The 27,778-nt window shown below is 45.5% G+C and overlaps 2 protein-coding genes across 5 annotated transcripts in view; one reads left to right on the plus strand and one right to left on the minus strand.

Annotated features, from left to right (window-relative positions):
- The window catches only part of GPLD1 (glycosylphosphatidylinositol specific phospholipase D1), a 69,085-nt gene extending 53,726 nt beyond the window's left edge, over positions 1 to 15,359 (minus strand). The window contains exons 1-4 of one of the 4 annotated variants that reach the window (XM_058285313.1): positions 14,925 to 15,359; positions 4,662 to 4,968; positions 4,182 to 4,489; positions 1,728 to 1,783 (exon numbers count right to left, since the gene is read on the minus strand). In XM_058285313.1, coding sequence (XP_058141296.1) covers positions 1,728 to 1,783; positions 4,182 to 4,275 — 150 coding nt within the window. In that variant the 5' untranslated portion in view covers positions 4,276 to 4,489; positions 4,662 to 4,968; positions 14,925 to 15,359. Of the gene's footprint in view, positions 1 to 1,727; positions 1,784 to 4,181; positions 4,490 to 4,661; positions 4,990 to 14,540; positions 14,714 to 14,924 lie in introns of those variants that run through there. The other 3 variants (XM_058285312.1, XM_058285311.1, XM_058285310.2) reach the window with 3 other exon arrangements.
- Positions 15,360 to 15,468: 109 nt separating this feature from the next.
- ALDH5A1 (aldehyde dehydrogenase 5 family member A1) overlaps positions 15,469 to 27,778 on the plus strand; it is a 29,877-nt gene continuing 17,567 nt past the window's right edge. The window contains exons 1-5 of the mRNA XM_058285315.1: positions 15,469 to 15,800; positions 19,648 to 19,731; positions 20,905 to 21,075; positions 23,564 to 23,680; positions 27,168 to 27,311. Coding sequence (XP_058141298.1) covers positions 15,504 to 15,800; positions 19,648 to 19,731; positions 20,905 to 21,075; positions 23,564 to 23,680; positions 27,168 to 27,311 — 813 coding nt within the window. The 5' untranslated portion in view covers positions 15,469 to 15,503. The remainder of the gene's footprint in view (positions 15,801 to 19,647; positions 19,732 to 20,904; positions 21,076 to 23,563; positions 23,681 to 27,167; positions 27,312 to 27,778) is intronic.

Genomic DNA, 27,778 nt, shown 5'->3' on the forward strand with positions numbered 1-27,778 from the left:
GTCGTTTTTCTCTAGAGGTCCTGTTCAATTGGTGAGTAAGGAAGTTGAAATTAACAACTGAGAGTAGTCTGAGATATAATAAATTTCAGTTACCTTGCCTACCTGCTTTCCATACTGGATTATTAAAGCTGAGAGGTAATAATTCGATCCAATTCTGATGTCATGAGGGAATGTTAACCAGTCTTATCAAACGTAAGCGTTTAACAATCAACTTTGTTTAATATAAAGATAATTGATTTCATTAAGTGATCATCATTTAATATGGTATTCAGGCTCAGAATGAATTCATCTAATTTGAGGATGGGTAAGGGTGAGCCATCGGATCATCCTACCAGGAAGAGAGCAAGAGGACACAGAAGGCGAATCCTAGGGCATACTTCTGAGTAAATACTTCCTTCTCCTGTGGTGACGCAATTTTGGATAACATATAGGGACTAGACGTGACAAGGAAATTATTTACCTCAGATATGACCCCTCTATGTAAAAACAAAAAATATATACCACCTATGAAAATTATTTTTCAAGTATTATTTTATATAGTGATTCATATCATTAAAATATTTAAATGATGCTGGGAAGTGGACGTGGCTCAACTGATAGATCATCCATCTATCATATGGGGGGGTCCAGGGTTCGATTCCCAGGGCCTCCTGATCTTGTGGTGAGCTGGCCCACGTGCAGTGCTGCCGCGCACAAGGAGTGCCCTGCCACGCAGGGACGCCCCCACACAGGGGTGCTCCACATGCAATGAGTGCGCCCCGCAAAGAGAGTCACCCCGTGTGATAAAAAGTGCAGCCCGCCCCGGAGTGGTGCCACACACACACGGAGAGCTGACGCAGCAAGATGACACAACAAAAAAGAGACGCAGTTTCCTAGGGCTGCCAGATAATGCAAGTGGACACAAAAGAACACACAGCAAATGGACACAGAGAGCAGACAATGGGGGGGAAAGGGAGAGAAATACATAAAATAAATCTTTTTAAAAATTAAATAAATAAATGATGTTATTTAAACGATTACGTGTGTGTGTGTGTGAGAGAGAGATCCTGTATAGCACATATATATTCAAGTAGCTCTTGGAGGGACGCCATTCTCCTGAATGCACACTTTTTTTTAAAGATCTATTTATTTATTTATTTCTCTCCCCTTCCCCCATCCTCCCGCCCCAGTTGTCTGTTCTCTGTGTCCATTTGCTGTGTCTTCTTTGTCCGCTTCTGTTGTTGTCAGCGGCACGGGAATCTGTTTCTTTTTGTTGCATCATCTTGCTGTGTCAGCTCTCCATGTGTGCGGCGCCACTCCTAGGCAGGCTGCACTTTCTTTCATGCTGGGCGGCTTTCCTTACAGGGTGCACTCCTTGCACATGGGGCTCCCCTATGCAGGGGACACCCCTGCGTGACAGGGCACTCCTTGCGCGCATCAGCACTGTACGTGAGCCAGCTCCACACGGGTCAAGGAGGCCCCGGATTTGAACTGTGGACCTCCCATGTGGTAGATGAACGCCCTAACCACTGGGCCAAGTCCGCCACCCTGAACACACACTTTTAACTCAAAATAGCAATATTAATAGTATTAATATTGTTTAATATGATTAATATCTTTTATAGAGACACAAAAGTTACTCTTAAAATTACTGTTTAAATATGGTTAAATATCTGGTAGGCCCGTGGTTTGCCACCTATAAGAGGAAGTTATTGCACAAGGAATAAAAGAAAAAGCAAACTTCATACCTCTTTGTAGTTAACCCTCCCATCTTGAAGACTGAGAAACTCCAGAGCTCTGTGTCCTGAGAGAAATAAATACATGCGTCAAGGAAATTCGAATGTAACTGAAAATGGAACTCGCTAGAGATCATTTTAAAGGGAAAATACATAATTTCATGGTTGTAACTGTCAATGAAAACGAAGTCTGTTGTATTCATTTTCAATTTTCATTAGGCATAATTGGCTTCATAAAATATTTGTATTGCTATAAGACAAATCAAATTTGCATGATATTTTTAGTTCCTGCTAAACTAGCTCTACGAGCCTGGGTAAGTTACTATGTAAAATTAGGCAAGCAATACCTGCCCCTACAGGTTTGTTGAGGGAATCACAGAACACAAATGCAGAGTCACAAGCAGAATGGTTGACATATGGCAGGAGCACCACAAACAGAAGTTGTCATCCTATTTTGCCACAGAACAATACACTAAGATAAATAAAGGTAGGTAAGAAACACAATGAAGGGCCATGGACTGAATCAGGGTCCTCAAATGTTTCTCCTCGTTGGACCGCTCTGGAAGGGCGAAAACCTCAGGCCATTATTCCACCTGCCAACCCACACACACACCTGCAATCAGAATCCTCCTTAACTCAACAGGAAGCCGAACCTTGTGACAGGACATCCAAAGAGGTTATCTCATCTTTACTCTGAATCCCATCCAACTTTTTTATTCATCAGCCACATCATAAGTACTAGTTTCATAAGAGAGAAATCCACAGCCCACACGTATAATCTCTTTATATATATATATAATTCCAGTGATTTACAGAAAGAAACCACTGAACAAGGCCAATTACAACTATTTAATGCACATAAATATAAACCTTTCACTTAGGCCTTATACAATAAGTAAAAAGGCAAACAACCAATTATAGTTATAAAATCCTCTACGTTATTGGTGAAGTAATTGTTGGAGTTTTAATCTCCATTTATATTAAAAACGTTCTCAAAATCTGAGCAGATCCTATTTTAGGAATTGCCTTTAATTATATTTACATAAACATACACTTTATGCTTTTGATATCTCTTAGGACCTTTGTTTGACAACTACTGAAGAAAAGTGGGCAATTACCTGATTTTATTAAAATTTTAGATTTCATCTGTCTTGTAAATTTTTAAACTCTAAGAATTAGGAAGTTGAATAGTTTCATTTAGATCTGTTTCTCTTCAGCAAACTTGTATAGTTGTAGTAATTTCACATAGTCAGAGTTGGAAGACACTTTAGAAATCACTAAGAAGTTCAGTTCCCCCATTTTACAGAAAAGAAAACGAGGGAGAATGTGAATTTCTCCGTCACACATCCAGTTTACAACGGAGCTGGCATTAGAACCAGGTCTGCTTCTCTTTTCCACCATCTCCTACATCCCAATTAATAATAAATGTTTAATGGAAATAACACTGGACTGGCTGTCAGGACATGGAATTCCTGGCCGATCACTAACAATTGGGTGGGAAACTCCCTGGACAAGTTTTCCCATCTGTAAGGTAAAACTCTTGCAGTTGTAAAACTCTGCCATCACAAGGCTCCTGTCTGCCATAGCTCAGTTATTCACGGCGACTTTGCACTGATAAATTTCCATATGTTATTTGTAATCTTGCTCTGCTTTGTAATTTCTGGATGTGGTAAACTATGTATTTTATAGAACTATAGAATATCAGTATTGTTCTTTCTCTAAAGAAAACCCAGAACATCAGATATGTCTGAAATTATTCTCATAGCCACTGTAGAATGTAATCCTAGCTAATTATATTACAACTTGGCTGATATTGTCCATGCGTTAAAAACTATTAGAAATACATTTCATACACTATCCACAATCTTTATGCCATTGTCTACCTAAGTCCACAGCCCTCCGCATTTGCCTTGGCCTCAGCTTGCTGTGCCCCCCTCCTCACCAACTCCTGCCATCATGCTGCTCGCTTCTAATGTCAATGCAGGTGCCCCTGCAAACACCCTGGATCCTCTGACCTCCCCACGGTCGGCCCCCTTCAAAGCCACTGGACTTAGGGACCCGCTCCCATGGCCAGGTGTGGCCCTTTTCATCTACTAGGAAACGCCTGTCCTCAGAAATGTGAAACAAAAATTCCTCACTCCTCCATCATCCTCGCTCATTCTAGCAATTCTGCTCGGTTGCAGTCTATCCTTCATCTTCACTCTTCACCGACCCAGACAAACACCTAGGGTCCTAGGACCACAGAGCATCCGTTCTCTGGCTCACCTGCCCCTGTACTGAGCCCACCCTGACTACGTCCCCATCCCCGGACAACTCCAATTATGCCTTTCTTCTTTCCACGACCAAGCTGCTCCGTGCAACTGGGGGAAAGTGTATGGATTCATGTGACAGATGTTAAATAGCTTCCCTGATGTCTTCTGACAGATGGACTGTCCTCTCCACACAGGACAGAGCAGCAGCCCTTACCTATTTCAACATGTGTTGAAACGCCACACGGAGACCCTCTGGGGCAGACGTAAGCCAGCCCCATCAGCAGGGCCCAGACGGAGAAAGCAGACATGCTGTCATTCCTCACTGGCTCCTGTGGCCTTCGGGAAACGCGCAGAGCTGCGACTGCACCCGGCTCTGAAACCCAGGCAGGGGCCCACCGCCTTCCCGCTAAGCAGGTCACTGACACAGGAAGCCGAGCCTCATTTCAAAATGCCGTTTTCCAAAGAAGGCAACTGTGCAGCTACTGTTTAGTTTCACCAGAACAGCAAACAAACTCTGTCCACCTGAAAGAAAAAAAAAAAGTGATGAACTAAAATCTAAATGGCCCTAGGTGGAAGCATGGCCACCTTCTGACCGAGGCTATCTCCAGATTTCATTGTAACATGAAATTCATAGGGGGACACCAGCACCATTTTTTCCAGATGTTCTTTTGCTTCCTAAACCACTGAGCCTCACCTGTGACTGCAGAGCGTCCGTGCGCTGGCCTGCCTCCTCTCAGCAGGGCTGACAGCTCATGCAGCCTGTCCTCACATTTATCAGGTGGCTTCGCTTCCTGGGTCTCTGAAACCAGGTGCTGGGAAAGCGTTTACGATGATAGCTGCAAACAGCTTCCCTTTCAGCGTTGGCAGCAGATACTGACACCAGCGTGCGATTACACAAGAGCAGCCACTCCTGGTCTCCCTTAGAGGGCTTATCTGAAGCTGGTTGCACGATCAGATTCCTGCAGCCCAAGCAAAGATGCAGATTCCACTGGAGGGCAGAGCTGGGGCCGAGAAACAAAAGTCTGGAAGAAGTCAGGCTCGGGATGTAACGTTGTGGAATCCCTGCCTAATAGCATTCAAGCCGTGGGAATAATTCGGTTCACCTCTTCGTGAAAATGATGGTGGTTTTAAAGCTCAAATTATGCACGTTATACATTAAAAGCGAAAAGGGAGCTTCTAAAAGAGAGACGGGAAGTGGCACTCATCCTCAGGTTAGCCAAATGGAAGAAATGAGCTAGAGAAGAGGGGATGATTTGAGAGCCTAAGTTGTCTGCCCAGAGTTTCCTCTGTAACAGGAGTTCTTAGCAAGGGGTCCATGAGCTTGAATTGAAATTCAAGAAATCATTATTCTTGTGGGGATGTGTTGCTGCTGGTGTGATATATTAATTAAATAACACACAGTATAGTATGGACCTAGTCAAGGGTCCATGGTTTTCACCTGACTAGGAAAAGGGTCCATGGAACAAAAAAGGTTAAGAACCCCTGCTCTCTAACCTTACCTGGGTCACCTGCAAACCCCAAGGTAAGAAATCTGCAGCCCTCAGCCAATCCCAGGGCATGGGGCCCAGCTGCTTCTGACTACTTCAGGACACAGACCGTCGCTTAACATTTTATTTGGTTTAACAAGATATTTTATCACCTTGTCCCAATATGTTTAGACTTCACAGAGAAATCTAGATTTCTAGCTTCTCTATAAATATCAGAGAACTGGCTTCATGAACTGACATTCCCATGTGACACGATAATCAGCTGGAGCTGGTTAAGCACAGAAGGCCAAAAGTAGCCAGTCAATGGTCACAACGGGGTTGCAAAACATCAGCAGAGAAAAAATAAAGCTACCTGGATATGATAGCTAAACAGATTTGGGAAGCAGAGTTGGCTCAACTGATGGAGCATCCGCCTACCACATGGGAGGTCCAGGGTTCAAACCCAGGGCCTCCTGACCCATGTGGTGAGCTGGCCCCCGCGCAGTGCTGCCGCGCGCAAGAAGTGCTGTGCCACGCAGGGGTGCCCCACGCACAAGGAGTGTGCCCCACAAGGAGAGCTGCCCCGCATGAAAAAAAAAAGCACAGCCTGCCCAGGAGTGGTGCTGCACACACGGAGAGCTGATGCAGCAAGATGACACAAGAAAAAAGAGATGCAGTTTCCCGGTGCTGTCTGATAATGCAAGTGTATGCAGAAGAACACACAGCAAATGGACAGAGAGAGCAGACAACGGGGAGTGGGGGGGGGGAGGGGGAGGGGGAGGAGGGTAGAGAAGTAAATAAAACAAATATTTTTTTAAAAAAGATATGACATAAAAATTATGAGCATAGTAAAATAGAATAGGAGGGAATTACTTGCTAAGAGAGGCATTATAGTGTGATGGTTATGTTTATTATCACAAGATCTGGCCTAAAAGCAACACTTGTAGGATACTAGATAATGGATCAAAGCAACATAAGGAAATAAAGACCCCTGGTAAAGGTAAACTTATGGACAAGTATGTCAGTACTATTGCGTTACAATTTTTGGTACGTAACTCTACTTCTTCCTTCCTAGGTGCTAAAATGCAATTGCGTAAAAATTAACAATAATCAATGGTTTTGAATATACAATGCACAAAGATATAATCTGAAACAAGTACAAAAAAACTGGGGGGATCAGAGAGATATAGGAACAGTGTATGCATAAGCTATTGATACGTTGGTATCAAATCAAATGTGATTATTATAGATATGGGATGTTAGATTTTTTTAAAGATTTATTTATTTATTTATTTATTTATTTATTTCTCTCCCCTCCCCCCCCCCCCCGGCTGCCTGTTCTCTGTGTCTATTTGCTGCGTTGTCGTCTTTGTCCGCTTCTGTTGTTGTCAGTGGCATGGGAATCTGTGTCTCTTTTTGTTGCGTCATCTTGCTGCGTCAGCTCTCCATGTATGCGGCGCCATTCCTGGGTAGGCTGCACTTTCTTTTGCACTGGGTGGCTCTCCTACAGGGCGCACTCCTTGCCCATGGGGCTCCCCTATGCGGGGGACACAACTGTGTGGCACGGCACTCCTTACGCGCATCAGCACTGCGCATGGGCCAGCTCCACACGGGTCAAGGAGGCCCAGGGTTTGAACCGTGGACCTCCCATGTGATAGATGAACACCCTAACCACTGGGCCAAGTCTGCTTCCTGGGATGTTAGATTTTAACCACATAGTAACTACAAAGAAAGTACATGAAAACATACTCAGCAAAAGATGAGAAGGAACTGAAAAATGGTATAATACAAAAAATAAATAAATATAATTATGGAAGTAGCCATTAATAGAAGAACTGAAGATTAGAAAGATAAAGACTTATAAAGACAAAATAGCACAATGTTAGGAGAAAATGATGCATTATCCATAGTGTGGCAGTTTGATGTTATTTTACGATAAAAGAGAAAGATTATGTTGTAAACTAATCTATTCCGCTGGGTGTAAAACCCTTTGATTGCACTAAATTCAGTTGAGGGGACTCTGATTAGATTACTTGATAGATCCCTTTGGAGCTTTTGATTTGACTACATCAGTGAGGTGTGACTCAGGTTGAGTCCTTGCCCCCCTTGCTGGGTCTGATATAAATGAACTCACAGAGACAGAGAAAAAAGGAAGTCCATGTTTGATCCTGCCATGTACAAGAGAGGATCACTGAAGCCCAAAGCCCCAAGAGGCTGGGTTCACAAAGCAGCTTAGGAGGCAACCAGCCCCGCTATATGCCTGATTGCTTACAGCTGAACTTGAGAAGAAAGCGGAACAGCCAAGACTGATAAAGGAAGCCCAGAAAGAGAAAGCCCTAGGCCTGGTTGCTCAAAGCTGAGCCCCAAGAATCGGTAGATTCTGGAAGGGAAGGCAGAGACCTCGGCAGAGATGGGCGGCCATTTTGCTTCACCATGTGGCAAACACGCCTGGATTAACAGTAGCTGACTGTGTGAGAAAGCATCTCTGATGGTCCCTTGGTTTGGAGTTTTCGTGGCCTTGGAACCGCAAGCATTTACCCCAAATAAATTCCCTTTATAAAAACCAACAGATTTCTGGTACTTCACATCAGCACCCCTTTGGCAAACTAAAACACATAGTTTAAATATAAATGGATTGAACACTCCAGTCAAAAGGCCAAGATTGGCAGAATGGATTCAAAATCATGACCCAACTATATGCTATCTTCAAGACACTCATCTTATTTTTTTTTAATTATTTATTTATTTTTAAAAATTACATTAAAAAAATATGAGGTCCCATTCAACCCCACCGCTCCCACCCCCCACTCCCCCCACAGCAACACTCTCTCCCATCATCGTGACACATCCATTGCACCTGGTAAGTACATCCCTGAGCATCACTGCACCCCATAGTCAATGGTCCACATCATAGCCCACACTCTCCCACATTCCATCCAGTGGGCCCTGGGAGGATCTGCAAGAGACACTCATCTTAAATTCAACAACTTCAGTAGGTTGAAAGTGAAAGGGTGGAAAAAATATATGTATACCATGCAAGTAGTAATCAAAAGAGAGCTGGGTTAGCTACACAAATAGCAGATAAATAGACTTTAACTCAAAAACTATTATGACGGATAAAGAAGGTCATTATGTCCTGGTAAAGGGGTTAATTCAACAACACAAAACAGTTATTAATATATATAGCAGAGCCCTGAAATATATGAACCAAGTATTAATAGATTTGAAAGGAGAAATAGATGGTTCTACATTAACAGTAGGAGACTTTAATATACCCTTTCAAAAATGGATAGAACATCTAGACAGAAGATCAATAAGGAAATAGAGAACTTGAACAATACTCTAAACCAGCTAACAGACATATATAGCACACTTCATCCAACAGAAGCAAAATACACATTCTTCTCTAGTGCACATGGATCATTCTGCAGGGTAGATACCCCAAGAAAAGAAAACTACAGACCACGATCTCTTATGAATACAGATGCAAAAGTCCTCAACAAAACATTGGCAAATCAAATCCAACACCCACTGAAGAATTATACACCATGATCAAGTCTGATTTATCCCAGGTATGCAAGGGTGGTTCAACATAAGAAAATCAATAAATGTCATACACTACAGTAACAGAATGAAGGGGAAAAAAGCACATGATCATCTCAACTGATGCAGAAAGGCATTTGACAAAATTCAGCACCCCTTCTTGATAAAAACACTTATAAAACTAGGAATAGAAGGAAACTTCCTCAACATGATAAAGGGCATATATGAAAAACCTATATCTAATATCCTACTTCATGGTGAGAAACTGAAAGCCTTCTCACTAAGATCTGAACCAAGACAATGATACTCACGAACACCTAACTTTGTACTGGGTGTTCTAGGCAGAGCAATTAGACAAGATATATAAATAAATAAAAGGCATACAAAGTGATAAGGAAAAAGTAAACCTTTCACTATTTGCAGATGACATGATCCTATATATATAAAATTCTGAAAAATCCACAACAAAGCTACTGGAACTAATAAATTCAGCAAAGTGGCAGGGTCCAAGGTTAACACCCAAAAATCAGTAGTATTTCCATACACTAATAAGAAACAATCTAAAGATGAAATCAAGGGGAAAAATTCCCACTTATAATAGGAACTAAAAGAATAAAATATCTAGGAATAAATATAACCAAAGATGTAGAGGACTTATATATAGAACACTACAAAAACTGGTAAAAGAAATCAAGGAAGACCTAAATAAATGGAAGGACATTCTGTGTTCATGGACTGGAAGACAAAACAGTTCTAAGATGTTAATTCTACTCAGATTGATTCACAGATTCAACACAATCCCAACAAAAATTCCAATAGCCTTCTTTGCAGAAAAGGAAAAGCCAATCATCAAATTTATATGGAAGGGTAAAGGGCCCTGAGAAGCCAAAGCCATCTTGAAAAAGAACGATGTTGGAGCACTCACTCCTCCCAATCTTAAAAGTTATTACAAAGCCACAGTAATCAAAACAGCATAGTACAGCCACAAGGACAGACATATGCACCAATGGAATCTAACTGAGTGTTCAGAAACCAATGTTCACATCCGTGAATTTGTACAAGAGAGAAAGAATAGGCTCTTCAACAAATGGTGCCAGGAAAACCGGGTCTCCATACACAAAAGGATGGAGGTGGATCCCTGCCTTACACCATATTTTTAAAAATTAACTCAAAACAGATCAAAGACCTAAATATAAGGATCAGAACTCAAAACTCCTAGAAGAAAATATAAGAAAGCATCTTTAGGACCTTGCGTTAAGCATTGATTTCTTAGACTTTAATCTATACCCAAAGCACGAGCAATGAAAGAAAAAATAGATAAATGGGACCTTAGCAAAATTAAAAATGTTTGTGCATCAAAGGACTTTATTATGAAAGTAAAACAGCAAACTCACAATGGGAGAAAATATTTGGAGAGCATATACCTCATAATGATTAGATGTCCAGAATATATCAAGAAATCTTCCAACTCAACAACAAATAGACAAACAACCCAATTAAAAAATGGGTAATACAAAGTTAAAACACAGCCCGCAGAATAGTTTGAAAAATGTTCAGGGAAGCGGACTTGGCCCAATGGATAGGTGTCGGCCTACCACATGCGAGCCTCCTTGACCCTTGACTGTGTGCAGCTGGCCCACATGCAGTGCTCATGCACGCAAAAGGAATGCCGTGCCACGCAGGGTGTCCCCCATGTAGGGGAGCCCCATGTGCAAGGAACGCACCCCATAAGGAGAGCTGCCCAGTGTGAAAGAAAGTGCAGCCTGCCCAAAAACGTGGCCGCACACAAGCAGAGCTGACACTACAAGATGACGCAACAAAAAGAGACACAGATTCCCAGTACTGCTGACAACAACAGAAGCGGACAAAGAAGAAGACACAGCAAATAGACAGAGAACAGACAACTGGGGCACAGGGGGTGGGGGGGAAGGGGAAAGAAATAAATAAAAAAATAAATCTTTAAAAAAAAAAAGAAAAAGAAAAAAGTTCCAAGTAGGGCCATGTTGAAGGAAAAAAAATTGGTGAAAGACTTGGATAGACATTTCTCCAGAGAAGATATACAAATGTCCAGAAAGCACATGAAAAGATGCTCAACATCATTAGGCATTAGGGAAACGCAAATCAATTACTAGAAGGAAAGCTAAAAAATGAACAAAGGACTGTCTAGCACAGTAAAACCTCATGTGAAACATGAATATGGATAACATGACATATATAAGACTTTTACTTAGAAACCAAACAAATGTTATGTATGTTAATGTTACAAGAGTTAATATCCGGCAAAAAACAATAACAAAAATTAAACATTAAACCAGACACAAAGTACTAAATATTGTATGATTCCGTTTATATAAAACAAAAATAGAAATCAGTTTATAAAGATGGAATTAGATTGGTGGTTATGTAGCACTGGGGAAGGATAGAGGGGTTGAAAGGTGACTGCTGGGAGGTGTGAGGTTTTCTTTTTGGAGTAATGAAATTGTTCTAAAAATTTTTGTGATGATGAATGTACAACACTGTGATTATACTAACAGCCATTGATTGTATACTTTGGATAGATTGTATGGTATGTAAATGTATCTCAACAAAATTGCTTTAAAAATATATATGATGGGGAAAAAAGCTGAATTTCTATCTTACATTTTGAGAGAAATAAAATATAAATGCAAGTTCTTATGTTTTCTTCTCACCCCACAAAGGATTATTTTGTGCACAGGCTCTGTTTTGTGAGCAGCACTCTAGCGCTGTGCTGTTTAAGAAAATAATGTAAAATATCTCATTAATAATTTTTCTATTGATTACATATTGAAATGATAATATTTTGGGTATTTTAGGTTAAATAAAATATACTATTTAAAATTTTTTAAAAAGCCACAATGAGATACCATTTTATACCCACCAGGATGGCCATTTTTTTTAAAAATGGAAAATTACAAGTGCTAGAGAGGATGTGGAGAAATAGGAACACTCATTCATTGTTGGTGGGAAAGTGAAATGGTGCATCCACTGTGAAGAGTCTGACAGGTCCTCAGAAAGTTAAGGACAGAGTTACCATATGACCCAGCAATCCCACTTCCAGGTATGGACACGAAAGAACTGAAAGCAGGGACTCAAACATATTTGCACAGCGTTATTCACAATTGCCAAAAGATGGAAGCAATCCAAGTGCCCATCAATCCATGAACAGATACAAAGGTGCTGTGTACATGTAATGGAATATCATTCAGCCATAAAAAAGGAATGAATTTCTGATACATGCGAGAACACGGGTGAACTTTGGTGACATCATGTTGAGTGAAATAAGCCAGAGACAAAAGGACAAATATTGTATGATCTCACTAATATGAAATAATTAAAATGACCAAATTTATAGAGTCAGAAACTAGAATACACATTATCAGGGCCAGAGTGGGGGTAGGGAATGGGGGTTAATGCTTAAACTGCACAGTTTCTATTTGGGTTGATAGGATAGTAGATGGTAACACAGCATTGTGAAGGTCATTAACAGCACTGAATAATATATTCGAATGTGGTTCAAAGTGATAATTTTAGATTGTATATGTTACTAGAATAAAAACTAAAAAAACAAAAATACAGAACTGTACAACATAGTGAACACTAATGTAAACCATGGACTATAGTTCTAGTACAATTACAAAAATATTCATTCTTGAAATGTAACAAATATAATAATTTGTCCTTAAACTATAACAATGTAAGAAATACATGGTGTTCATAACAGGGTGTACATGGAAACTCTTGTATTTTAGGCATGATTTTCTTGTAAACCTACAACTTCTTTTATAAAAAACACAATATACAGTATATCCTAATTATGTTTAAAATAATGCATATGCATAGAAAAATGGAAGCAAATACAGCAAAAGGTCACCAGTGGCTATCTCTGGATAATGGGATTATGAGTAATTTTTATTTTTTACTTTGCTTTTCTCTACTTTCCAAATTTTCTGCAATGAGTATGAATTTCTGTAATAAGCAGAAGAAAACGTTACTAATTTTGTTTAAACTGAAGAACAGTAAAGTAACCAAAGAAAGAAAGAAACAGGCATTTGGAAATATTTTACTCGACACCCACACCTCCTATCCTAATAAGGAGGCTTGGTAAGAAACAGGACAGTATGATTTTATGGGTTAGCACTCTTCTGGAAACATGAACACAGGTTGAGAAGTAAGCACACAGCTGCCTTGGGGTGATGGGGAGGAGGTTTACAGCCGGAAAAACTCGAGCTTTGTTTTGATCCCTGATCTGCTACCTTCTATCTGTGTGACCTTGGGCAAGTAACTAAAAATCCCCATGCCTCAGTTTCCTTATCTATAAAATGGGTATAATAAGAGCATCCACTTTGTAGTGTTGTTGTGAGGATCAGATGAGTAAATTCCTTAAAAGTGTGGCTCTGTCCTTCAAAGCTGAGCTGATGACACCAAGCCGGGCTGGAGCAAGACAGGAGCTGGGAGGCAACGGCTCCTTGTCTAAAAGTGGGCCTTAGAGAGGGCACAGGGGGCTGGGGGTGGGAGGGAGACCAGACGGTGAAGTTCCTGAGTTCTAGGCATTTTTGCCTCTAAGGGTTCCTTCCTCCATAAAAATAGGTAAATAAATTAAAAAAAATATTTTTAATGATACTTTACATCTGCACTAGCAGATGGAAGAATATATTAACATATTAATATACGACCTAAACGTTCAGTTTTGTCTTCTGATTTTAGAATACATGTTTGTGGGCCCGTACAAGTACCACCGTGTGTTGTAGTCACTGCACCTACTGTGCCTAATAGATGTTGGGGCAGGGTGCCCGTTGAGATGGAATCTTTAAAAAGATAGGCAGGGGAGCCGATGTGGCTCACATGGTTGAGCGCCAGCTTCCCAAGTACAAGGTCCCGGGTTCAATCCCCAGTACATCCGAAAAACAAAAACAAGCAAACAAAAAACCAACTTCAGGGAGCCGGTTTAGCTCAGTGATTGAGCGCTGGCTTCCCACATACAAGGTCACGGGTTCAATTCCTGGCCCCGGTACATTAAAAAAAAAAGACTAAGACTAATTTCTGGGCCAAGAGAGGCAGCCAGTTAAGCCAGAGCGAACTTCACCTTTCTGGGCCTCAGTTTCCTCAGGTCAACTGATTTCCCCAAGAAGACATCAGCTGTCAGTAAGTAGTGCTTCTTCTACAAGCAGTAGATGTGAACAGATGGGGCTCCCACGGCCCCAGTGCGACACCCAGCCCGCAGCAGGCTCTCTCTGAGGCCTCCCTCCCCACCCCAGCAATTCCTGAATGAAACAGTGAATCCACGCACAGCAAAGAGGAAGCTCTGCTGTTATCACTTCTGCCAGATGCAACAGCCTTAAGACTGAAATGGCTCTGACTCAGCAAAACCAAGTCCAAGTTTAAATGACGGCCTTGGAACTCTGCAAGTAAAAATTCAACACCCAAGGAAAAGCGAGGAACCCATAGGCTCAGAGGAAAAAGCAAACAAACAAACAGCAAGAGACTCTAGACGGTAGGATTTGGAAAAGGAAAATATATTGAGATAAGGGTCCTAAACTCAATACCTGGCACTGGGCTTCATCTGAACCCGCTAATTGTGAGGACAGGCCTGCCGTTTTCATTTTTATCCCCATTGACGTTTAAGCTTCCCTGCTGATTCCGGAGTGTTAGGCCCAGGTCTAATTTTTGACCGGAGGAAGAAGGTCGTTTGAAGGTGATAGTGTTACACTCAACTCCCATCCCTCGGCTGACCCAGTTTGGGCAAATGGTTCCCTTACTAGATGGCACTCTTTCGCCTTACTAAGTGCCCTGACAAAGTAGAGTGACTTTGAACGCTGCACCGAATTTAATAGGGGAACTGTCCTAAGCATCCCGCGCTGTCTCACGGCAAACCTGGGCCAGGTACTGTCGCATTTTACAAAGAAGAAGACAGAAGTAAAGTCGTTTACCTAAAGGCACAGCTTGTAAGCAACAGATTCGGATGTGGCTCCAGGCCGGGCTCCCAAGCCCGCTCCCGGGCTCCTGGCGCACCCCGCCCGCACTGGAGGGATGGGCAACCCACCCGGCCGCGGGGGCCCCGCAGCAGCCCGACTCAGGGCATCCGCGCGCTGGGGAGCGGCGGGCAGGCCCCGGGGCGCCCCCAGGGAGCAGGCGCGCACCCCCCTGCAGGGGAACTCGGCTTGGCGGCGGAGGGGCTGCTGCTGCTGCTGGCGCCAGAGTCCTCCCCACCCCCCGCAGACAACCCCCTTCGTCCCTCCCCATGCCCCGCCGTTGCGGTCCAGGGATGTCGCGGACAAATGAGCACCGAGAGGGGCGCGGGACGCGGGCGGCAGGTGCATCTCCAGGGCGCCCAGCCCGCCCTCGGCCCCCGCCGGGGGAAGGGCGCGCCGAGGCGGAGCGCGCGGTGCTCGGGGCCGGCGCGGGCGCGGCAGCGGGACGCGGACGGGGGCGGCGCTCGGCGTCACCCCACCCGCCCCGCCCCCGCGCGTCCCCGCCTGGCGCGCGCCGCCTGCGTCCCCTCCCGGGCCATGGCGGCTTGCTTTCGGCTGCGGGGCTGCGGGGCGCCGCGCCTGCCCCCCGCGCCGCGCGGCCGGGCCCCGCTCCGCCGCTTGGCCGGGGCCCCGGCGGGCCTGCCCGCGGCGCTGCTGCGCACCGACGGCTTCGTGGGCGGCCGCTGGCGCCCGGCCGCCGCCACCTTCCCGGTGCACGACCCGGCCACCGGCGCCGCGCTGGGCCAGGTGGCCGACTGCGGGGTGGCCGAGGCCCGCGCCGCCGTCCGCGCCGCCTCGGAGGCCTTCCGCAGCTGGAGGGGGGTCCCGGCCAAGGTGAGAGCGCCCTTCTGTACCGACACAGCGCCCGGTTGTTTGTCCTCGCGTTCCCACCACGCCACCCCCAGGTGGCGCCGCAGGGGCAGGAGTCTCCTGATTTGTTCGCTGGAAAATCTTTGATTTAACTGATGTATCCCAAGCCCTGCCAACAGTGCACGGCATACAGCAGGCGCTCAGTCAGTAAATGATGAATGAATGAGCGTTCCGGGATGGGCATCTTCAGAGGGAGGACTCTGAAGAATGGACTAGAAAATGATTTCGCGTCAATGCCCGCAGTCTCGGGGACCTGGAGGGTGGAAGAGATGAGCATTAGAGGTTATTTATAATTATACTGGGAGGGGTGGGTAGAGCAGGGCACAGGGGGAGGGGGCAGAGGGCAGCCTGGGTACGACCTCGCCGGGGCCTGGAGGTGCCAAGACCAAGGAGACTGGAACTGAGCGAGAGCTGCAGCCCAGGACAGGGAGAACGGAGGAGGAGCGGGCACCAAGACCAGGGGAGCCGCGGGGCTTCCGAGCCTGGGAGCCGCCACTTCAGGGAGTTCTGCGGGCAGGGGGCAGGGGACTTGCACTGTGGAAAGCTCCTCGGCCATGGAGCCGAGAAGCCCCTGGAGAGCCGTGCAGGGCGCAGCACCTGTTCGGAGATTCAGGTGGGAGATGGTGGTTGGCGCAGTGGATGCCCAGAGCAGCCGATCAAGGTCATACTTGAAGTTGGACCCAGCAGGATTCCCTGAGGGATTCTTGGGGGGAAAGAGGGGGTCAGTGTTGACCGCGGGGCATTTGGCTTGAACATTTAGGAGGATGGAGTTGAGATGGGGAAGGTGGGAGTGAGCTGCGCGGAAGAAACGGGAGCTCCGATTTGAGGGTCCTGACTCAACAATGAGGGTGGTGGGACGTGTAGTGTGGACTTGGACAGTGAGACCCGGGCTGGGGGTAGACACTGCATGTTTGTAACACTACCGGGTGGTGAGACCACTGGAGAAAAAGTGGGTCGAGCGCCCCTGGGCCCTGGCACCACTTCGGAGTCCTGCGAGCGCCCACCGCTGTCCCACCGTGGGTGCCCTGGGGAGCCCTTCTGGTGCCTGCTGGCGTTCAGTGGTTATTTGGAGACCTCGGGGCTGAGGTGGAGCCTCCTGCTGGAACCGGCAGCGTCACCCCATGTCCAGACCCCAGCACCGACCTGTGTCACTGTCGCTTGAACATGAACCTCGTCAGCATCTGTCTCAAGGGGCTCAGGGCTTCTCAGGGAGCCTCCTTGAAAGCATGGGTGCTTGGGCCCTGGAACACCTTACTGGGGCCGTGGTGGGGTCAGTATCCCCAAAAGCCCCCCAATAGGAAGAGGGGTTTGCCGTGGCAGCGAGGGGCACTGGGGTGCAGATGCAGTGCCAGAGCCGAGGCCATTGTCACGCAGCTTCTGGATCTGCCCGCTCTTGCCCCCGCTTCTCTCCTCCCAGGTCTGTTCTCCCCTCGCTCCTCTGGGCCCATCCACATCCCCCCCATTCCAGAAGACCTAGCTCGTGTGGGAGCACACAGCGTTCCATTCTCCGCCCCTCTCTGAACCAGGGGCGCTGGTCCACATGCCTTGCCTTATGTGTGTGTTTTCACACATTTTATGATCTCCCTTTTCCCACCATGTGAGTTCCTAGAGGGTACGGAGCCGATCTACAGACCAAACTATAAGCGAATGTATTTGTTTCCTACAGCTGCGTAACAAATTGCAACAGACCCGTTGGCATGCAGCACGCCTTCATTCTCTTACAGTTCTGGAGACCAGGAGTCTAAAACGGGTTAGCAAGGCCGTGCTCCTTCTGTAGGACCTAAAGGAAAGTCCATGTCCTTCCCTTTTCTGGCTTCTTCTGCATTCCCTGCCTGGTGACCCCAGGTCCCTCTGGCCTCGCTTTGTCATCACATCTTCTCCTCCCTCCCTCTTCTGCGGTCTCTTGAAAAATCCAGAATAACCTCTCAAGACCCTTAACGTAATCCCGCCGTCAGAGCCCCTTCTCTACATGAAGTAACACGCTCCCGGGATCCAACCGTGCCCACCACGACCGCGCGGTAGTGCCCATCGGGTGTTGTGTATGGTCCTGCCGACATCCCCGTGAGGCCAGCGTTGGCTCCCCTTTGCGGGCAAGGGGCCTGGCCGAGCGGGGCTCCTGCTCACCGTCACTGTGCTGCTGGCCAGGTGGAGGACGCGGGCTCGAGCCCCGCGCAGCTCTGCCCACGGCCTCGCAGGAGCCGTGCCTGCCTCTTCCCTGGCCTTGCAACACCGAGGGCGAGTTGATCGCTCGCTGGCTCCTGTGATGGCCTGGACTCATCTGCTTTTTATTCTTGGAGCGCTCGTGCAATGCATCAGTCAGCCACAGAGGTGCTGACGCAAGTACCGGAACTCTGTTGGCTTTTATAAGGGGTGTTTCTTTGGGGTACAGGTACAAGGCCCTAAAGAGTCCAACTCAAGGTACCATAAGAGGTACCTTCTCACCCAGAGTCTGTTGCCATGCATTGAAGCAAGATGGCAGGCGACGTCTGTGAGGGTTCAGCCTTCCTCCCTCCTCTTCCTCCGTGGATCCAGTTTCTTCTGGTCTCCGCTGTAGCCTGGCATAGGGCTCATCTCTCTTCCCCGGGTGTTTGTTTCTGCGCTCAGCTGCTCGGGTGTCCTCACAAGGTCAGCTGTAGACTGTCAGGCTCATCTCTCTTCCCAGGCTTCAGGGTCCTCTGTGGACCTTCACTGTGTATCTACCTCCACGTGAGAGTCTGTTTTATCTGCCCCCCAGGGGGGCTAGGACTCAACACAGCACACTCTCATGACTCGGATGAATCAAAGCCCTAATCTTGACGTAATTTAATCAAAGCCATCTCAGTTGATTCCAGTACAGTCGAAGGGCATCCCGCCCAGAGGAGCAGACCAGTTTACAAACATAACCGGTTATCTTTTTTGGAATTCATAAATATTATCAAACTGCCGCAGGTGGTGTCATGCACTGCTCTCGTTGTCAAATGAAGCATGGTGCTTTATTCCTAGCTGGCTGCTTACTTAGCTATTTCACTCCTTTCTGTCCCCAAGGCCCCCTAGATTTTAGTCCTTCACCTCTCGTCTGGAGTAACCCACAACACGCTGGCCTCTTGTCGCCAGATTCTTAACTGTGTTGCACAGAGCGAGGGTAGAGAAACGGGAATTGCTGGAGTAATATGGTAGAGCTGCCCGTGCCTCTGCTCTAGCGGGTGAGATTTGATCTCAGCAACACCCTTGAGAGGTGAGGAACCATGGCGTGTCCAAAAATAGGGAAGGGAAATGACCCAGAGAAAGACTGTGGTGACAGCGGCACGTGCAAGACTGCGCATTCATGAGTGGAACAAGAAAATGATGACAGCCTAGGGCTGTGGAATGGATTAGAGTGTCAGAATGGCAAGCCAGGTCTGTTCCTCGCAGGGGAGAGGACTGTGGGTGGGTGAAGATAAGCCAGAGATTCTTCTCTGTTCTGGAAGCCCCATGCAGACGCGGGAGGCTGGAGCTGGAGTCTCTGTGTGGCACTGGGCCTCTTTTTAAGTGTGTAAAACCCCTTCTTACGCTCACACCTACCCCCGACTCCGGTCTGTGCAACAAATCTAACTAGCCAGGGAGGTGGTAAATGTGGGAATGATGCCTTTGTGTGCTGAAACCAAAGTTATTAATATTTATCACAACTTTTTTCTCTTCTGTGATTTATGATTTTGTACACACCTGAAATTGGATCTTCACAAAGAAGTGTCCAAATTAGACCACATCAATAGTATTTTAGGAATTGAAGATTTCCTGGTGGTCTCTCTCACACTTGGCATTTCATTGTCTCTTTACCTTATTTCTTTAACAGGAGAGGAGTTCATTACTTCGGAAATGGTATGATTTAATGATACAAAATCAGGACGACCTTGCCAGGATAATCACAGCTGAAAATGTAAGTCTACAGTCTTGGGTTGCTTTGCTAGGAACCGTCCAGGCATTCTTAGCCTAAAGCTTGAGAATGCCTCTCGCTTCCCTTTCGTTATGTAGCTAAACAAAATGTGAATTCCTTGCCTAGTGATCATATAGCAAATAATTAATATACCAGCCACAGACATTTTCTAAGTAAGCTCGATACTCATATTTGCAAAAACAAAATCCAGATGTTCTAGCTTATCCTTTAATAATAGGAAGTGGGTTTTAGGAAGAACTAAGTGAATGCTGTATTTTTACCATTCCAAATTTTTCTACATGGCTCTTGGTTGATTTTTCATGTTGCTTTAGTACATTTAAAAATGTATCATTAATGGCAAGAAGATATTTTTTCAATCCTAAGGGACAACAATGGCAAGGTGTAAGGCGTTATGGGATTTTTCCTTTTGGAGTAATGAAACCATTCTAAAATTGACTGAGATGGTGACAGCACAATGATTTGATGAAAATGAGAGCCACTGAGTGTACACTTTGAATGGATTGTAGAAAGCACGGGACTGTATAACACAAGGAATCCAGTAGTGGATGATGAACTGTGCTTAACAAGACAAATATGAGAACAGTTTCTTCTGAACGATACCAGATATATAATACTAATATACGGTATCAGTAATTGGGTGGGTTGAGGGAAAGTACACCAAATGTAGGATATGGGCTATAATTAGTAGTAATATTTGGATGACGCTCTTTCATAATTTGTGATAAATGTTTCCCAACAGAGCAAGGTGTTGGTAGTGAGAAGATGTGTGAGAGCCTTGTATCATGTTTGTTTTGTAAATTCACAAACTTTATATGTTTCTTGTTTATGTATATTCATGTATAAATGATGTACTTCAATGAGATTTTATTTTTAAAAATGTGCCGTTAGTTCCTCTATGGCTATAATTAAGGGCTTTGTACCATGGTTACAACTTCTAGAAGATATTGGAAGGAGGAAAAATTAGAAGGTGCAGTTCTGGTGTCCCCTCAAGAATGCAGGTGACTTTTCTGGGGCTAAGGGGCCGCCGGGCTGCTCTCCACCGCCATCCCGGCAACCCTGTTGGGTTTGCCACTTGCAGCCCCGGCGGATGGAGAAGCAGAGTCAGGCTCTTGGTCCTAGAAGGTGATAAACGCGTCCCTTTCTGGTTGAATCGAGGGAAAGCCGCTGAAGGAGGCGCAGGGAGAAGTCCTCTATTCCGCCCTCTTCCTCGAGTGGTTTTCGGAGGAAGCACGCCGCGTCTACGGAGACGTCATCGGTGGCCCAGCGAGAGACCGGCGGGGCCTGGTGCTCAAGCAGCCCGTGGGCGTGGCTGTGGTCATCACACCGGTAGGTGGTGGCGCGAGGTCCTGGGGGAGTGGGCTGGGGCGGCTCGCCCTGCTCAGGAGGACACCTGCTGCCTGCTGTCTGCGCCCCCCTGCCTTGCTTTTCCAGTCCCCTGTAGGAAGGATGGGTGGTGGCAGAGAGTGGAAGGAGGTGGGCTGGCCGCAGGCAGCCCCCCGAGAGCTTTCCCCACTGGCCTGTGGCTTGTTCCTGGCATTGCCTAGCACCTCTGAAAAGATCTTCTGGCAGCTGTCGTTCGTTAAAAAGACCTAGGATACGACACGTTTCTTTTTTTTTAAGATTTATTTATTTACAACCCCCTCCCAGGTGTCTGCTCTCTGTGTCCATTCGCTGTGTGTTCTTCTGGGACACATTTCTTTTTAATTCTTTAGGAAGTACTGAGGATTGAACCCGAGACCATGTACATGGGAAGCAGGCGCTCGACCCCTGAGCTACATCTGCTGCCCAATGAGAGTTAGTTTTTTTGTTTGTTTGTTTGTTTGTTTTGAGGAGGTACCAGGGATTGAACCAGGACCTCGTCCCCAGGAAGCAGGCACTCAACCACTTGAGCTATAGCCACTCCCCCAAAATTCACATTTCTTAGTATGCCATAGTTGCCTAAAACGTTAGGCTTAATTTACAGCTACCACCAACAGCAAAACGGTGGTGCACCCATCCAGCGTTTTTCTTGGTGAAAAATGCCAAGAAATAAGCTACTCTGCCCATCCAGAGGGGTTGCGGGATATCCCTGGGGTGCCCAGCTTTCTCTGTGACAGCCTTTTTCTTGGGCCTTCCTTGTGCTTGGTCCCAGGTTAACTTCTCTACAATATCTGCCAGCTGGTCTTCAGACCGCCTCTGTTACCCTGCTCGGGGCAGTCACAGATTGCCTTCCCCCTGCTGCCTTGGTGGCTGGACTTGGCTCAGCGCTCACCCTTCACTAGCCGTGTGACCTTGGGCAAGTTACTTCTCTGCTCTGTCTCAGTTTCCCCAAACATGCAACTGTAGATAATAATACTGACTGAATAATACTGTGATGACCATTTACTTAATTATAATTTTTTAAATGCTTAAAACAGTGCATGGCATAGAGTAAGCACTGTATATGTTAATAAATTATTTCATTACTGGTTGTATACCTGAAAGTGGTTAAAATGGGAAATCAAGCTGTTGAGCACCTGCTTTCCACATGGGAGGTCCCAAGTTCAGTTCCTGGTACCTTAAAAAACAAAGAAAATCTTATGTGATATATATATTACCGTAATAAAAATTTGAAAGAAAGAAAGAAAGAAAAAGCCCTTATCAAATTTTAGTGTAGTGTCAAAAAAGAATACATACAATTTTCTGGAAAGGCTATTAAAATATCCCTCCCTTTTCTAACCACATATTTGAGACTAAATTTTTTTCGAACTTAAACCAAGATAACACATCACAAGAGACTGAATGCAGAAGCGTGTGTGAGAATAAGCTGTTTTCTATTAAACTAGGTGTTAAAGAGATTTAAACAAATATAACACAAAAATTAATCTAAAAATACTGTTCTTACAGATATGTAGTACCTACTGATAACTATCTACAAGCATATATATAGAAGGAAGTATTAAACCATCTGCTCTTTTTAAATCACCTTTGCTATTATGTGCTCCCAAGTCCATCGCTTAGGGTTGGCAGACTATGGGCAGAGGGTAAAATCCAGCCTCCTGCCTGTTTTGTTTTGTTTTTGTTTTTAAGATTTATTTTTATTTATCCCCGCCCCCCCCACCCCCCTGCGGCTTGCTTGCTGTCTGGTCTCTGTGTCCATTTGCTGTGATTCTTTTGTATCTGCTTGTCTCCCATTGTTGTGTCATCTTGCTGCATCAACTTTCCCTGGGCACAGGCCAGCTTGCCTTCCCATATCGATGGGAACCCAATCGATCAAGCCTCAGGCGCTTCCCTGCTGCCTATTTTTGTAAATGAGGTTTTACTGTGCCCAGCCATGCCCTTTCACATAGATATGTCTATGGCAGCTTTCATGCACAGCTCCAGAGTTTTGTGGGACAGACACTGTGTGTCCTGCAAAGCCTAAAATATTTACTCAGTGGCCCTTTACAGAAGAGGTTTGCTGACCGCTGGTGTAGATGAACGTGTACTGTATTCAATTCTGGAAACGTCATAGGGGAATCCCCTATATTTTTGACGTAACATTTATGTAATCAAAGTATGTTTTAAAATATATATGTATTTTTAAAAATACAAAAAATTTTAAAAAATGATTTTAAAAAAAGAGCATGCTTGAAATCTCAAGACATCTGGAAAAAAAAGAAAAATTCTGAAAACCTTTCCAGGCTCTGCGAGCCTTGGTCTCGCAAGTCCCTCCAGCTGGCAGGTGGCAGGCGTCCTGGGCGCTCACCTGTGCGGAGCGGACGCCGTCCCCGCCGGCCGGCTGGGGGGTGCATCCCGAGGGCCAGCTTTCTGCCCTGCCTCTCACGTGCTTCCTCCCCTGCTCTCCTGGCCCCAGTGGAATTTCCCCAGCGCCATGATCACGCGGAAGGTGGGCGCCGCCCTGGCGGCCGGCTGCACGGTGGTGGTGAAACCAGCCGAGGACACGCCCCTGTCCGCCCTGGCCCTGGCCGAGGTGAGTCTCCTCCTACCCCGTGTACAGGGCCGACAAGGCCCTAAAAGGTCAGGAAGGAGCAGCTTGGCAGCCGCCTCCTTCACCAGTGCTGCCCAGTGGTCTCGTCCTTCGTCAGGAGGTGCAGGTGGCATCTTTCTTGTTCATTTCTTAGCTGCGCGACTTCTAGAAAGCAGAGCTCCCCCTCTCCCACTGGTTACCCAGTGGTAAGTTTGTGTAGGAAAGGTAGTAAACGTGCTTGACTCTTGGTTCTTATTTACCAGTTTTGAGGGGCACTGGTTAGTATCTTTAGGAACTCATAGAATCTAACATATTTAATTAGTTTTAGTCCATGGCAACTGTTATCCTTATTGTTGCCCAAATCACTCCCATTTCGGGCTGATGGCAGCCTCTTCCAGTTGCCTTTTGAGTCTTTACATAACCCTAGCAGTCTCTGCTAGTGTCCTTGCTAACTGGTATGACAAGAGAGTTCTGGCTTTTTTTATAGTTCTTGCCCTAGATTTGGAATTTGTCATTTCTGCAGAAATCCCTGGTTTCTTTTATTAGGCAATGATATTTTCAGACAACACTGGGGGTGCCAGGGCTGCTCGTTGCTACACATTGTTTCTAGCAGCAGGGAGAGGAGATACACGTGTGCACACACACGCACACAAAATAAAATACTGCACAATTGAATAGAGAAACTTCCCGTCCAAACTTAGTACAACAGGTTTTTTACTTAAACTGTAGTTTCTGCATCTCCTCCCCTCCTGGTTCCCAAGGACGCAGGCAAGGATTAAATCAGAGTCTCCCATAATCAGCATTTGCTCTGTCGTCCCACCTTGCACATGCACAGCTGCTGAGTGTGAATGCTAATATCACCACTGATGTGTCTATTCCACATAGTTAAATTACTTGTATTTCCTCTCCTCCTCATGTTTTTTAAATGCAATTTTAAATTTTAGAATAATTTTGATTTACAGAAAAATTACAAAGATAGTACAGAGATTTTCCCTACACCCCACACTCAGTGTCCCCTATTATTAGCATCTGATATCTGAACCAGTAGTGATAAATGATCAACTAAAGTCCATGCTTTCTTTGGATTTCATTGGTCTGTAGCGAATCTCCTTTTTCCATTCCATCAGGAAAGCACGCCACGGTCAGTCATCATGTCTCCTTAGCCTCTTGACTATGGCGGTTTCCCCATATTAAAAGTTTTGCTGTCTGCACCCCCATTGGCAGAGCTGTAACCGTGATGTACTGTGCTCTCTCCCTTTAACCCTCGTTTAGATTTAGTTCGAGTCGCAACCTACTTATTGCTCACCACCAGACTTTATGTCTCTGTAGTAGTTCAGTTGTCCAGAGCTTGTTCTCAAGTAGATGCCTCAGGAAGAGCTTGTGGGAACAATACTCCGTGTTCCTAAGTGTTGGTAATAGTTTGTGACCATTGTACTGGTAAATCGGTTTTGCAGGAATATGAAATCCTTGGCTCACATTTTCTTTCCTTGATCATCTTAAATGTATTCTCCATTTTATTCTAACATAGAGTGTTGCTTTTGAAAAGTCTGATGGTAATCTGTTTCTTGTCTTTTTAAGTCATTTGTTCTTTTTGCCAAGATGGCTGAAAGTGGGTTTTTTCTTTAAAGACCAGTAATTTCACTGGAATGGGCTTCCAATAGTTGTTTTGGGTTGATATTTTAGGTATACAGTATCCTCCTTCAATGTGTAGCTTCAAACATTTCATTTTAACCTCAGGAACATTTTCAGGATTTGCTCTTTACCCCTGGTTTGGTTTACTTCTTCAGGAACTCCTATTATCCATGTGTTGGATCTTCTTTGTCACTTTCTCTTGTATCATTAGTTTCCATTTTTCTAGCTTTTAAAATTATCTTGTTTCACCTTCTATTTTTCTTACGGTGTTATCTGTTGTGTTTATTTTTCTTGTGTTCCTTCTAGAGCAGTCTTCATTTCTGAAATGATTTTTTTCTTTATTTCTAATTCTTTCCTGTTGACCATCACTTCCTTTCTAAATTTTTCTGATTCTGACTTATGTTGTTCTTGCATATCGTGTATAATTTCCTTATCATTTTTTACCTCATTTTGAAATAGTAAGTTACAAATTTGATCTGTTGTGTGCCTGTTTTTCTAGTATGCTTTTGTTATCTGTGGGGTTGTTTATTCTCCTTATTCTGTTTTTCTTTCAATCACTTTCTGTGGGATTTGACTTCAGTATTTTTCCGAGTTGATTCTTTCTTTATTTTTAATTTTTTTTAGAAGGTACTGGGGATTGAACCCGGGACCTCGTACATGGAAAGTGGGCACTCAGCCACTGAGCTTCACCCACTCCCCGAGTTGATTTATTTCTATGTGAAAGTCGTTTTCCTGAACTTTTAGAGGGAGGCCTGCTTAGAGGTAGCTTCTCTAGCTACAGGGTGCCTTCTGTTGTTGCTGAGTTGGGTTCAGGAGGTGACACCTCGCTTTGTGAGACGCCCTGGCCTGGCCCTTCCCCACTTGTAGCTGGACCTTCTCTTCACCACGCAGCTCCCAGTCTTCGACCCCCCTCTTCCCCAGCCCTCGCTGCAGAGTCCCTTCCTCGCCCCCCGTCGGGCCGGCAGAGCCCCCCACCTGCGGCCCCCGCTCTCAGCTTGGCCTTCCGCGCCTTCCCCCATCACCTGCTGGCTATTTGGGGTCCCCTCTTATCAAGAGCACCACCCGGCCTTGTTGCGCTCGGCCTCTCCCGCCGCCGCGGACGCCGCACAGGGCTTGCGGCTGCTTCTGGTTTGCTCCCGCCGGCTTACAGCCTGTGGTTTGCAGAGAGGTCTTGTCGTCTGGTTTTGTTGTAGATGCCGGTGGCTCTGATATTTTGATTTTCCTGGCTTGCCCTGGATTTGGGAGAGGATTCGGGCAAATGCAAAAACTCTGCCCCCACCACCAGCTGCCCAGAATCTCCAGTCGGTTCACGTTCACGGGATTCAGAAACTGAAATCATTCCTCATGCGTCTTATCCAGAGAGACGGGCCCTGGAAAGAACATGGGCCTCGCTAGCATGTTTCCTGGGGCTCCCTGGACTTCTACAGACCTCTCTTTCCTCACCCTGCAGTGGGAAGCAGCCTCAGGCGAGGCCTTGGCCCCCTGCCCTGCATGTAGTAGGCGCTCAATAAATGCTCCCTTTCCATACTTGTACCCTTGATTCCGCAGGGGAACCGAAAGACTGTTTTCTTGAAATCTCTGCTTCTTCTTGGAAAGGAAAACAAGATTTTTGAGCAGAAGGTAGCACTGAAACTCATCCTCTAAGCTATTTCATTTTGATGACGTGCAGCCACACGTTAGCATTCACGTTACCATAACCCAAACAGCAAATCAATTTCCGTTCTAAATAGATTCTTCCTCTCTCCGAAGGTCAGCTTAAATTGTCCTTGCGACCCTTTGGATTAAAAGGTCTGTTAATTTCTCCTCTCGTTTCTTGTTCGCTGACTTACTGCCTTGCCTCTGCTTTTTCTCCTTCCAGCTTGCAGACCAGGCCGGGATCCCTCCCGGAGTGTACAATGTCGTTCCCTGCTCTCGCCAGAAGGCCAAGGAGGTGGGGGAAGCACTCTGCACTGACCCTCTGGTGTCCAAAATTTCCTTTACTGGATCAACAGCTACTGGAAAGGTACGTGGTTTCAGTCTCAGAAAGGCAAATGACATTCTCAGATTTTCCCTTCATGGAGTATAAAATGCTGTTCCAGCTCGATGACTCTTTTTTGGAAGAGTCACAGCCGAGCGTTTAAAGTGCTGCCAGGTAAAGTAATGCTTGCCCAGTCATGGGAGATTATTCGGATGGAGCTCCTGAGGGAAGAGGGTGACGTTGTCTGTTGTTCATGAAGTGGCTGAGAAGTACCCACCTCTCAGCTCTGGGATGCGTTTCTTTCCTAATTCGATGTTGTTGGAATTAGAGAGTCCAGAAGCTTAGTTGATTTTGAAATAGAGGTCTTAGAATTAAGCACAAATGTGTTTAGTAGAAAGGTACTTTCAGAAATGGAAAGGTCTTCTTTTATTTTTGCTTTTTCCCTTTCACGTTGAAGAGTTATTTCCCCAAAACTTCACATCCATGCCTTGGAGTGGACTTTTTATCTGTCC

The sequence above is a fragment of the Dasypus novemcinctus genome, chromosome 22, assembly GCF_030445035.2.
Source record: "Dasypus novemcinctus isolate mDasNov1 chromosome 22, mDasNov1.1.hap2, whole genome shotgun sequence".
Lineage (NCBI taxonomy): Eukaryota > Metazoa > Chordata > Mammalia > Cingulata > Dasypodidae > Dasypus > Dasypus novemcinctus.